The sequence below is a fragment of the Quercus lobata genome, chromosome 12 (genome assembly GCF_001633185.2).
Source record: "Quercus lobata isolate SW786 chromosome 12, ValleyOak3.0 Primary Assembly, whole genome shotgun sequence".
Classification (NCBI taxonomy): Eukaryota; Viridiplantae; Streptophyta; class Magnoliopsida; order Fagales; family Fagaceae; genus Quercus; species Quercus lobata.
The window spans coordinates 8971103-8984921 of NC_044915.1; the positions used below are offsets into that span (position 1 = coordinate 8971103).

The 13819-nt window shown below is 33.7% G+C and overlaps 1 protein-coding gene across 7 annotated transcripts; it reads right to left on the reverse strand.

The window, feature by feature from the left end:
• Positions 1-1608: 1608 nt before the first annotated feature.
• On the reverse strand, positions 1609-10001 carry LOC115971081 (GATA transcription factor 26-like). 7 transcript variants are annotated; one of them, XM_031090770.1, is made up of 9 exons: positions 9454-9531; positions 9264-9304; positions 6587-6958; positions 5337-5769; positions 4898-4970; positions 4479-4582; positions 3482-3668; positions 3266-3380; positions 1609-2228 (listed from the first exon to the last, which is right to left on the reverse strand). In XM_031090770.1, exons 3-9 carry the CDS (start codon positions 6735-6737, stop codon positions 1918-1920), a joined length of 1374 nt encoding a protein of 457 aa, XP_030946630.1. In that variant the 5' UTR covers positions 6738-6958; positions 9264-9304; positions 9454-9531; the 3' UTR covers positions 1609-1917. The 7 variants fall into 7 exon arrangements, with proteins under 7 accessions (XP_030946630.1, XP_030946628.1, XP_030946626.1 ...); XM_031090768.1 differs by lacking the exons at positions 9264-9304; positions 9454-9531 and adding an exon at positions 7735-9244 and having other exon boundaries at positions 1609-1878; positions 1966-2228; XM_031090766.1 differs by lacking the exon at positions 9264-9304 and having other exon boundaries at positions 3266-3374; positions 9454-10001.
• Between the last annotated feature and the right edge of the window lie 3818 nt (positions 10002-13819).

Below are 13819 nucleotides of genomic sequence, written 5' to 3' on the forward strand. Positions count from 1 at the left end.
ATCAAGATCTCCTAATTTGATAAATGGGACTACTTCAACAAAGTTCATACCTCCACGTTAGGCTAATAATTTGCAGCTCAGAAGTTCATTACTATTTTTTATACATTGTCAACATTTAAATTTATACAAGACAGACTTCCAAATAGATAAAAATAAATACTAATTTCATTTATCTTTAAAACGATATTTACATTCTTGAATGGATGAAACATGTCTATCTATTACACAATTTTTCAAATTTGTAAACACATAGTATGATCAAATCACTACACCACTTCCCCCCCCCCCCTCTCTATATTTTGTCTATAAAATAGAACACTAAATTACTTTTCTATTTTCCTCTTATTCATTCACATTGCTATGAAGTATGAACTTCCAAATTTACTTATTTCATTCCCCCTTCATAAAAGTAAACCCGTTGAAAAAACAAAAAATCTTACATAATTGAAATCACTCTTAGAATCAATAAATATTAGTTGGACTGCATATTACTATGGTTTGAAGTTTTCCAACAAAAGAAGAGGCCCCTCAGTTCATTGAACTTAATCCAAATATCAGGGAAACTCTCTTACCATGTTCGGTCACTTAATCCGTGATTCAAAGATCCCAGCGTCTTAGTTTATTGTACTAACTTTTCTCATGTTCATCGGTAAGGGAATGCATTAGCTTTTCTCATGTTCGTCAGTAAAGTTTTAATGTATTAGCTTTTCTCATGTTCATCCGTAAGGGAATGCATTAGCTTTTTTCATGTTCGTTAGTAAGGGAACGCAGTAGCCAATTCCTTAGCTAGACAAGCAATTTTATCATGGATGGAAGATGTACCACTAGACCGCAAATTTAGCCTTTATTAATAAATGCAATCTGAAACTTCTCTCTGAAAAAAATTTGAAAAATAAATAAATAACTACCCCCAAAATCTAGAAAAATTTTAAGGCCCTATGAAAGCAATTCTCCAAAAAGTTTGCTTGAGGCCCAATGAATTGCTTGTTTGGGTGGAAAACCAATATGTTTATAGAGAATCATCAAAGAATTACAATTGACATGAAACCAATCATAAAGGAGTGAACCAAAAGAGGAGATGCAAAAACGTAGAATACCCGAATTGTTCCAAAAGAATCTTGATGCCACAAAGCATATGCACAATAAATTCTGTACTCGAGCCAAGTCTAGGGCAGAAGGGAGATATATTTAAGCCTCTAGAAGCCAAGATTTTCCTAACCAAAGTGTTGTTGTGTGGTACCTAGTTACTTTCAATGAAAATAATTTATTACAGATACAGATAGCAACAAATTTGAAACAATAACATCAACACTAAATACATTAAAACTTATAGATTAAATTTAAAACTAAGGTCAAACTCTGAAGCTTATCATATAAGCACCACTTTCTTTTTTCTGTATTTTTTATCCTTTGGTGGATAGCAGACAGATTGTTATGAATCTTATGATGCAATCAGCCAATTGAACAATGCAGGTCTCCACCACAAGCCATAAAGGCAGGCTAAACGTCAACTTCCTTCACATGCATCCCACAAAGTTTTCACACCCTTTTTTTAAAATACATATATTTTCTTTTCATTTTTTTCTTGGCTAAAATATTGAGTACAAATAAAGCAACCCTACAATAGGTATCTTTAAGTTACTATGCAAGACAAAAACTAAAAATTGCATACAAAACTCTGGAATTACCAGTTCCGTATTATGAGCTATATATTACAATCTGTTGTAACCTATACAAAAAGCCCACAAAATTCAACCCTTACTATTCCGAGTTCAAAAAGGATAAAAGAAATAAGGAGCAACCAGCAAACCTCATTCACAGACTTCCCGTTTACCATTCAAAATATGTGAATCCAAGTCACAGGTTTCAAAGGCATACCTACAATATAGCCCTAGTGATTAGAAACCGTTTACATTGTCAGCGGCGGACAAGATGTGGGTATATTGAACTACTACTAGTGCTTGCCTGTTGGCCATCAAAACTTAAAGATGGGTGAAGGAGCTCTGCCTGTGGGAAAGAGCCATTGGATGGCACATCCAGCAGCAGGTCCTGATCAGAATTTTCTTCTACAAAATTGAAAGAATCCAACATGAGGGAGCTACCTTCAGTTGGCAAAGCAAATAGGCTTCTTGGACTAAAGCAAGAACTATCATTGTCTATAAGTTCCTTGTTCTCATAGCTAGCCTTCACAATCATCCTTTTTGGGCACTTCATTGCAGTCTTCACTTCTGCAAGATGCAGGATACTCTTTAAGAACCATTCCAGTGTATATTAATGTTATTGCATATATTACCATTTTATGAAGTTTTAAAGTGATAATGCTGCTCACTTTACAATCTACAAAACAAAATTGTCCATGGCATATCTAGTCATAATCTCATACTTTAAAACCACTGTAATTGAATGTTTGGAGAGAGGGAGAGAGAGAGAGAGAGAGAGAGGTAAATTTCCAGTAATTATCCATTCTCTGGTGAAAATAACTTCATATTTGCTTTGTCTTATGAGTATGCCTTCTTGGGGTTCCAAGTCCAAGAGCACTTTAAAGGCCCCATAATTAATTAATTACTATTATTATTTTAAATATGAGAGAATATTGCCTTAGCTTATGTGCATAAAATGCCTAATAGGAACAACCCTCGGTGTCCCATGTCCAGTCCAAAGGTGATTATGAGGATTGTGTACTTCCAGGTAGTGCCAACTGCCAAATTAACATAGAACCACAAGAATGGAATACAACTTATTGGTGGACAGGACAAGAGGAATTGAGAAGTGCAAGGAGAAAAGGGGGATTAGACTTCTTGTTATTGTATTTGACTTGTGTCTGTGTGATTCGTAAATTTTATCTTACTAATATAATTTATAATTACAATAAAAGTAACTTAAACAAGATAGAACAGAAACAATGGAAGAACGCAAGTTTTGAAAAGATGTTTGTATGCACTTTCTAACTGGATGGAAAAACTTGCAGATGATGTTAAGAAGACTATCTTTTCACCACATCAGTTGTACAAGTAACACCTAGTTGTCATTAGGCAAAGACATTGGCTCAACTTTTGAAGCTCTTTTTAGGCTTCTCAAGTAATTTTCCTCCTCATAGGAAAAACCAAGCATAAGAAAATCCAAGTTAAGTTAAACCCTTTGAGTTATCAAAAAAAAAAAAGTTGAGTTAAACCCTTTGAAGTGTTTCCATGTCCACCAGATATATTCAGACAAAAAAACAAGGCCATTTAACAAATTACTGCCAAAAATAAAATCTTCACCAAACCTGGAAGATTTTGGCTTTGGCTGTCATGAAATCTCTTGACATTTATGAAATTACTTGAGGCAGTTGCATTGGGTCCTAAAACGGATCCTCCAGAACTATTTTTATATTTCTGCAGCTATAGAAAGATGTTAATTAGTTGCCATACAATGGCGGAAGAATCAATTAATTTTAAAATTTTCATCTAATGACATTCAGATTTTAAAAGCCAGCTCAAACCTTAAGTAGATGATAGCTTTCAACCCATTTGCACTTCGATGAATTGCATATTGCAAGCCTTTTCAAATTCTTGCAGTCTTCAGATTTTGCTCCTGAGAAGGAGTTGTCAAATACCCCTTCCACAAGCAATTGCTGAAAGTAAATTAAGTTCTCCTTGAATTGAGGGCTATCAAAAGTGCTTTTGAGGCTGCATGCAACAATTAAAACAACCATGAGGGCAGGATCTTTATTTTGGATAAGTAATGTAAAATTTATTCAAATCTATACACGACGTATACAGCTAGGGATCATAACAATCAAGTACATAAGTTACAAACATCCATCAAATCATAGATTGAAAAAATGGAATGGCTTCCAACAATGGATATCCAATTAGTCAGCGTTCTAAAGAAGAAAAGTTTAAGATCGGCTACTGTCCTTTCTGAATCCTCAAAGCACCAGTTGTTTCTCTCCCGCCAAATGCACCACATCAAGCAATTAGGGACAGCCATCCAAATAACACCATTGTGATGACGGCCAAACTTTTCTTGCCAACATGCTAAAAGCTCCACCACAGTCTTTGGCATTACCCAGTAAATACCAGACAAGGTGAACACCATAGACCATAGCTCACCTTATTTAATCTTTCTCTTTGGATACTAAGTGACACTCTCAAAAAGAATTGAAGCATCAGGATTCAAGAGTGTGTGTGTCAGTGTGTGCATCTATCTGCGTTGCTATAACTTAAACTCATGCAGCAATATTGCTCCACTCCAAAAGACTGGATTGTCCACTCAATTGCAAATGTATGTATGAAATGGTTTTAAACATACCTAACATGGATTTAACGTATTCATGCTTGCAAAGGACATATTGATGAAACACAGCATATGCAATGTGTTTCATCTTGCAAAATTAATAAATAAATGCTCATTGTTGCACATGACATTTTATGGAAAAAGTATCTTGTGGTCAACAGTGATAAATGTCAAGATTATATGACAAAAAGGATGCCAACCTATCAGGAACTTTAAGAGTGTCAACTGGAGATAAATACTTCAGCAATTGCTGTTGCTCTTCATTTGTCAAGTTTCTCATTAACTCCTCAAAGTTTAGAACATCCTACACAAAACATGAACTACAATTATGATAAGCACTCAACACATCAATTAATTTGGATCCAGGATCACTCGGCAACAGGATACAGGAATAAGACAAGAATTGAAGAGATCATAACCATTACAAAAATTCAGAAGTTTGTGAACACCACATATAGTGCTATGCATAAAGTTATGTACGGTTTAGGTTGCTTCCTAAAGAAATGGATAACTTGATCACAGGCCTTATTTGCATTTGCTATTAGTTAAATGACATCAAATTTGAAAAAAATCAGCTTCAGTGGCACAACCAAAGAAGAAGCATAGGAACAAAACTTACATTCAAATCTATATTACACAGTGGTGAATTACGGCTGGCCAGGATTTGTAGGTTTTCATTCTGAGACTTGTCCCTGTAATTGCAAACAGAAGAAATATTAATTATGGTGAGAGATGATTTCAATATGTTTCCCTGCCCATGGAGTAACAGTTTCTCCACATATGGTCCATGACTCACAGTCACACTTATGATCAGTGTTCTAGGGAAAATACACAGCAAAGACATTTCTATTATTTCTTTTGAAACAAGTTGCAGGCTCTGTATTGATGTTGGGACACGAATCTATAGTTATGCTTACCAATTACAATTCTATTGTACTAAAAATTTTTGGAGGTCAACAAGTATAAAACTTCCTTTCTAAGTTGAATGACAACACCTGCATATGTATCTTCATACATAATTATGCATAAGTTCTGAAACTAGTGCAGGAAGAAGTTACCTTTTAAGATGCTCTGGTTGCATCCCTTGTCCAGCATGATTCTTAATTTTTTCAACCCCAGGACTTGGGAAATTGACACCTTTGCTGCCATTATGTACAGAAGTGATTGAATAGTGGGAATAAGCCTCATTAGATGGAAATTGTTTGTTCTCAACCGAAAGTGAGCTAGCTTCAGATTCCTCTTCTCGAGCTATTGAGCTGGGATGCCTAATGAGAACACTTCCATGTCCTATCTCAACAGAGACCATTGGTGTTTCACTCTCAAAAAGCAGATCATCTTCAGAAGATGCAGAGAAATATGAAGACTGTTGTTCATGTAAAATTGTAAAAAGATCTTTTGTAAGCTTCTCAACTGGAGATTGCTTTGGACGACTCACACAGGTCCTCTTTCTAGAAGGCACCATTGAGTCCCACACCATTGACTGAGCTGGACCTGGAAGGACACCAATTGGATGACACATATTGTCAGATTTACTAAGCTATTATAAAAGAACAAAACTTCATCATGCAGGTACAGTAAAATAATCAAATGATGATGAAAAAAATAAATAAAACAGATTAAAAATGAGTCCATAACCAAAACTCATTCGGAAAAAGATCTACTTCCCAAGGAAAAACCTGCAGAAAAAATTTATAACAATGAATACCTTACATGAATACAGGAAAAATGCACTTAGAACTGTCAGCCACAACTAGAACTTTGATCAAGGAAAATCAATGGTGTTGAATTACTTTTGGGCTCCATTAGATTAAAGGGGGAATACAATCATGGAGATGGAGTTCATTATACTAATCAAATAAGGCATTTATCATAATAATTTTTCTTAGTACCATAAAACCATGAATTTCTCGCCAATAATAGATGAACATGATGTGAATAGCAGCCAACTTCCAGAGTTTCGCATTCTGAAAAATGAAAGGAGGGTGCTTCTTTTATTTTGACTTGTATCTAACAAGACATCAATCTTATTTTGCCGCAAAGGCACAAACTACATATCATAGTGTCTTCTTCTCTGTTTTTTCTCTTTTATTATGGAACCTTTTTCCTGAATCCACTCTTCCCTAATACCAAACATAAAACTTATAATAGCAACAGGCAATTAGACATTTGGAAACGAATTAACAACTCTTCCATTGACTTTAAAATAAGGTAAACTCCATCACTCTTTGTTCTAATGAAACAAAATAGAATCTCTTTTTTGCAATAAAGGAACAGGCCCCAAGACTACTAGTTGTGGCGAGTGTCCAACCTGTCAAATCACTTGCATCTGCACTGCCAAATTGTGCACAGCTCTCCGAGTTAGAAATGGCCGAGCCAGAACTTGATCTATTACTTGTATCTTCATCTATCACCTTACGAAAACCCTGGTTGTAATCGGGGGCACCCCCTCCAACCATCATATTATCACTATTTTGCTTTCTTTTGAGCAGTTTCACTTCTTTGTTCTTATTTACTGATATACTTTTCACCCTGGAATACCTGTGATCCTCATAATCATCAGGTTCCGCCCGTGCATGTAGAGGGGTATAATTTGCGAGTGTTCCCTTTGTCCTCCACCGAGACCCACATGCATTGCACAAGACTGGCTTATCAGGAGGACCATTGCGCCAAAGAGGAGTGCCTGTTAAAATGCTTGTTTGTCAGCAATCAGTACAATAAAATGACTTTAAGCACAAGAGAGATATAATACAGATTAGCAGATGAACTTTAAGCAATTACTCATCTAAAACTTCAAATTAATCCAATTTCATTTGTCATGTTAACATGAAAAGAACCCCACAAACTGATGTCATCTCATCAATGTATCAAGAAGTGATAAGCCTAGAAGATGAAAAATGTGCATACAAGCCATTACAAAACTATATGGACAGAGCTTAGCGTATCTGCAAGACAAAGATTAAACAATTTTATGACAGTTTGTATTCACCCACAGAGTTTAATGCTGAATGACAGATTGGAATGAGACAATGGTTCCAGCATTTTAACCAACTGTACAAGCAAAGAGCAGCATGCTCAGAAGCAATGCCTGTTAAATAGCATTATGGTTAACTATGACTCTTATCACACAATAGAACAATATAAGAGCAGCTGGTTCCATGGAACTAATAATAGCTGGACTGTGGAAAAGAGGATTGGAAAAGCCCAAACCTCTCGAATTAGAAAATGGCTCAGCTCTAGTTGGTCAGCCGAACATATAATAATGTTTGAGCATAAGCTCAGACCAGGAATGAAAGTAGCATTGACCTTTAATCAAAGAGTTGTCAAGCACAACTTATTCTTAACAAATTTTAAAAAGGAAAAAGTGCATGGCAATTATGAAGAGATAGAAACAAAAAATCACTTTTACAATTAGATGAATGGGACAAATGGATGTTAGCAGTTTCACATGGACATTACCTGCAACTAATGATTTGTCAGGTTTGCAAGTACCTTTTTCTAGCATGTGCCGGATTTAGATCGTTAGTTCATTGCTTCATTTCCTTTCAAAAAACAATAGTTTCCCATCCATACTTAAAAATGTAAACCCAGGTTGCCACTTCTCCCAATGTAACCTAGGATGATAGGTACTACTATAATTCTCTTTATGCGGGAAGAAACATGGGATGGAATCCGTGGGATAAGTCTATATGGACTTCTCTTAATGCAGGAAGAAATACGGGATGGAATCCGTGGCATAAGTCTAGATGGACTAGACAAGAAGATAGGACTTTCTTTTTGATATAACAGGTGAACTCTAACCCATTAACAAATGACTGAGACAAGGGGCACTAACTGAGTAACAAACAAATCAAAACGAATTGGATTGCTCTTGAGGTTTTGCTCATAACAGCACCATTTGTCAGAAGTAGTTCCCAAAACCAATTTTTGATACATTGTAAGTGGGGAAGGGGGTTGGAACACTTAATTGCTCAGTTTGAAACACCAGGAAATGCCATTTGACTTAAAGGTCATTGGCAATTCCCAAAACCAATTAAGCATTGTTAAATCTTCGAGTCACTTTAACATTAAGCTCAAACGGTTGAAGCGCAGACTAGAAGGTAACAATGATTGGTAATGTGAATAAGCTTTTACCCTCTTTGTTCTACTTCTATTCAACAGACTCATAAGCAAAAGGAATACTTGTAGTACTAACTCAAATGATTAAAATTGAACTTGTTGAGCTGACTTGAGCTATTGAAGTTGTGGAAAATAGGTAAGAACATCTTCAATGTTGAGTGAGCACCCAAAATAATGTACTTGACACTAAGTTTTGTGATAACAAACCAAACTCTTTTGCAATTATAAAGGAACAGTTTAAGCTTCAGAACAATTTCCATCCTAATGAAAATGAAAATGTGAGTTGGAACAAAAGCTCCACATTGAAAAGAAGTAGGTTTTTTTAGGAGTAGTTCTTATTAAAACCATGAGCCTTTAGAGTAACCATGACCAGTGAAGTTTGAGAGAATGGTAGCACAAACACACTCCAATGACAAACAGCAAGAAATGGTTTAGAAGGAACACCAGGAAGAAACCTATCATTAACATAGTCCAAGGCAAAAAGGAAATGACACACGGGTATCATAAAAAGGGAACATTTTTGTGAGTTGAATCCTTAAGTTAGCAAAAACACCAACAGAAACTACAGTTTGACTTGGTATTTTAGTTCACGAACACCTAGAGAGCAATGGGAAAGCACTACAAGTAACGTGTAGACTCTGTAACTACCCAGTATTCAACAGACTCAAAAATCAATTTTGAACAGGTGATTTAGTTTAAACTTGAAAGACAGTCAAAGGAGAGAAACCCCAACAAAGAGATAAAAAAGTACAGAGTTAAGGAAACAATCAAAAATGAAAAAATAAATTCATGAACAAACTCAAACTGAAAACAAGAATACTTGTGGTTCTGGAATATGCAAACAGAACAATACAAAGAGCAGTACATACTGTAAATTCATTTCCTTTGTCCAGGTAATATCTTCCCTTTCCTACACAGTTATTCATTTCCATGAAAGAATTATTTATATAAAACCATTTGCATAAGATTTAGTTGAAAATTAAAGCAATGAAGAACCAATTTTTATTTTATGTTCAAATTATATATAAGAAAAAAAAAATTGGAGAAACAAGAACTCACTTGTAACTCCACAGTGACAGCAAGGCCCTTGCTTGCCCATGTCTCTCTCTTTTCCTCAAGTGAAGAAAAAGATATTCAAAGAAAATTCGCCCAGAAATAGATAATAAAAAAGTAGCAAATAAAAAAGCACCAATTTATAGACAAAAGTTTAATTTTTTTTTTATAAAAAAAAAAAATTGTGTGAAAATATATAATTGTTCTTTTCAAGCCTTGTATGGCATAATAATAATACTGGGTACAAAGGCTTTTCTGCAACAACCCAGAAAGAGAGTTTGCATAAGACAGCAAAAGCCAAGAGACCCAGAAGAGTTTTAATGTCTTTACAGTCTCAGAAAAATCACAAAGAACAGCTAAAAATGAACAAGAAATATAGGGATTAAGATGGGTATTTCATCTAGGAATCTGTACAATCCAATGGAAAAGAAAAGACCATTAGAGGAATCTCATAAATGGTTGTGAAAAAAGGAAGGTGAAATGGGAGAGAGAAGAAAGAGAAAGAGAAAGAGAGAGGGTCTCTGTGTGTGTTGTATGTGACCTCTTGTTGTATTGTATATGAAGTAAATGTTCAGCTTTCTTTTACTTTAATTTGATGTTTTTTTTTTTGAAAAATTTCAATTCTTTTTTATTAGAATGCAAAATTTCAAGAAAAAAAAAAAAAATTCTTTTTAACCCACAAAAGGGGGTGAGGGGTAGAAGTAGAACTTGGAAAAATATTATTGCCTATATCCTGTTGACTATAGACTTTTCTAGCTCAGTGTTTGTAAATTTTCAAAACCCTATAAAACTTTTTAGTCAGAAAAAAAAAAAAAAAAAAAAAACCCATGAAAAATAAGACCACAGAATTAAAGTGGAAATTAAGGTATTTTTATTGGTTTAAAATTTTCTCCTAAAAAACTAATATATGGTATTATAGAAGTGCTGAAATTTTGATAAAGATATATAAAAAAATGAAAAGCTATAGCTACAGAACAAGAAAGAAAAGGAGAAAGAAACAAAGAGAGTTTGTTTGGCTTCTTATATTTTCTTTCTTAGACTTCTTCCTCTTTATTTCCTTTTTACCTAAAATATTATTTATTTAGACATATATATATATATTCTTAGGTGTGTGATGACATGATGTTGATCAATATTTAGTGGGTCTTTCTGAAAAGAATAAAGCCTAAAGTCACCGCCCTTGTGACCATTGGATGTTACAAATCCCTTGGCCATCGTTCATTTGCCTAACAATTGCAATGAGAGCATTGAGAGATACCCCACCAGATTAACATTGTTTCTCTTCTTCTTTCAATTTAGGTTTATGGGTATTTCTTTCTTTTCTTTTCTTTTTTTGAGAATTGTTTCAATTTAGGTTTTAAGGGTGATTTGAGCAACTTATTTTAGGCCTTTTGAGTATAAATATAAAAATTCAACGCAAAAATATACTCCACAAATATAAAAATAGTGTAAACACTAAACCTATCTAAAAGTTATGTTGTTGTAATCAAGCTTTATTACATCAATAATAATGAAAATATATATATATATATATATTTTGTGAATACCCATATAAAAAAAAATAAAGAGGACAATAATGTGACAATAGTACATAGTGGGCATCCCATGAATTTGACTCATTTGGTGCCATGTAGTTTTTTTTTTTTCTTTTTTATTTATAAGTCTGCCTACCATGTGTTTTAGAAGTGGGCTTCTCCGACCTCTAAAATTTTGCACCAAAAAGGTATGACTAGGGACATTCTAGCCATTAGATAGATGCTTCTTTTCATCAAAAATAATTTTTGATTACGCATCTAAAACCCAACTGATACACAGCTCATGAAAAAAAATTTCCCCAAAATCAACGGCTGATAATTGATAATCACATCAATCTTTTTTGAGTACCAAAAAATAGGTCAATATCCTAAACGTCATGCCAAGTAACATGACTTGTTATTATATTGATTAAATTTGTTGCCTGTTTTGTTATATAGTGTTGTTCATACCTTTTACTTACTACAATCTTTGCATCAAGACCATTCATTCAATCAAATTATTTGTTTTAGATGAGCCCAATTTATTATATTTTATTTGATAAAATAATTACCATATTCCAATTTGGCCTTGATGAGCTTCTCTTAAATGGTCATTGCATCCTTCAATTGTCTTTAACATAGTATATATATCTCTGTTTTGGGTTGAATCAACATAGAAGTATATAAAAATTGGCTTGTGATAACATAAAAAATTAGAAGAAGATTTGGCTATGATAACCCTTCAAGAAACGCAATGTTGGTTATGATCAAGGGTGGAAATTAGTTCAACATGCCAGATTGATGGTCAACACGCAATTGCTGAAAAATTTGCCATCCATTACCTCATATATATATAAAAGAAGAAAAACAAAAATTAAAACACTAAATTAAGGTTGAAAAAAAATCAAATATATAGTCAGACTCATTAGTGGGTCCTTGGCAGAGCACATAACTTCTGGTCCTTGATCGAGTTCCTCCCTTTCCTCCCTTTCATTGTTTTCCTTTTGAGTGTAAATATTCCATGTAATAAGTACTCGTAGGATACTTTGTATTTTTCTTAAATATATATGGAAGTAATGTCGCAATCTTTTGGCCAAATTATTTTATTATGCATCTATAAACACCTCATGAATTGATAATATGGTAAAATATATCTAACTATATTTGGATTTACATCACATTATAAGTCAATTATCTCACCACTTAGGTATTTTTGTGAAGGCCTTAAAGAATTCTAATAAAAAAGAGTAAGTCTAATTATAACTTTTTCATGATATATTTACAAGTGGTATAGAGTAAAAGAAACATCTGTATATTCATGTGAAAATAAATTTGCACTAATTACAATTTGTTTTTTAAATATGAAAAAAAAAGTTAGATTCTTAACATTGTAATTACATGGAAAATGATAGCACCGCACACATTTGGTGCGGTAATCACTCCACAAGTATAAGTGCTTATGGGGTGTGGGGGGTAAAGGTCAGGGTTCAAGTCTCTAGAAGGGAGGTTCATACACATATACACTTACATTAGATTAGAATAGAATTCCATCTTATATAAATAAATAAATAAAACATGAAAAATGATGAATTAGTTGAAGTGGATTTCAGATTTTTTGAGTTTTAACAAAAATGTCAAATCCTTTAGATCCCTAAGATCATTATACGGTCCATCAAGTAGGATTTATTATGGCTGACACGTGGACAGCTAAGGAATTAAGGTGCATGGTTGTAGTCATGTGCATGGTCACAGGAAGTTCTGTCATTAATTTAATATGAAAGTTGAAAGTTGAAACAGAAGCCGTCTTTAATAGGGCAGAGGATCGACCTAATCTCCGGTAAAACCAATGGTCATGTTCAATTTTTTTATGGAATTGGATATCCATAAACTATGCTAAAATAATAAAGTGCTCAAAATACCCATCCCTGAAATTTATTGGAATTTATGGCAATCTATCAGTTTAATTAGTAGTAAAAATCTTTTTCATAGCAGAGAAAATCTAGAGTTTGGATTCTTCGTATGTTAGGAAAGAGTGTTTAAAAGAAGGTAAAAAAAATGGTTATTGGCTTATCTCACATTATATAATCTAAAGGTCCAATGGACCTCTCATAGACCCATCAAAAAAAAAAAGCTTAAATTTTGGAATAATCCCCTCACCAGTAACTCCACATCACTAGTGTTATTTATGGTGTTGTCATTAAGACTAGATTGTGTGTTAATTATGCATCAAATTAATTTTTAAGACTTTACCCTAATGAGATTTTTGGTTGACCAAATTGACCATGGCTTTGTTTTGGTCCATATGTCACCAAGCAAGCAGATCAGCCAAGAATCTTGTAGTTTAATTGACACTTCTTTGTGCATAAAATGCTTAGGGGTCTTATGATGAAAGGATTCAAACTGTGAAATTAGTAATATGTTTGTAATTATCAAAAAAAAAAAAACTAGTAAAGGATCGTAAGCTAGCCATTTGATGGAATTATGTGTCAAATTTCTTGGTTTAGATTGTTGGTTAAATTATACCTAAATCATGTTTAAGTGATCTTATAATAAAAATTGTAGAAGAAGATAATAATTGTTGCACATCTAAGGTAATGGAACTTAGATAATAACATCAAATCAGCCAAGGTAGAAAACCGGTAGGTGGGATCTCTTGTTTTATACTAAATTGTAGAGGGTAGTATAGAAAGTCCTCTATTAGGTGGTTAGATGTATCTCGTAAGTTGTTTTTGGCTTTATTATAGTTAATAATTTTTATTTCTCAGGTAAAACATTAGATTTATATATAATATAATGATATATAGGCTTGTGAATCAATGAGTCATGGGTATTGTCTCCATTCTCTCGTATTATCTTGT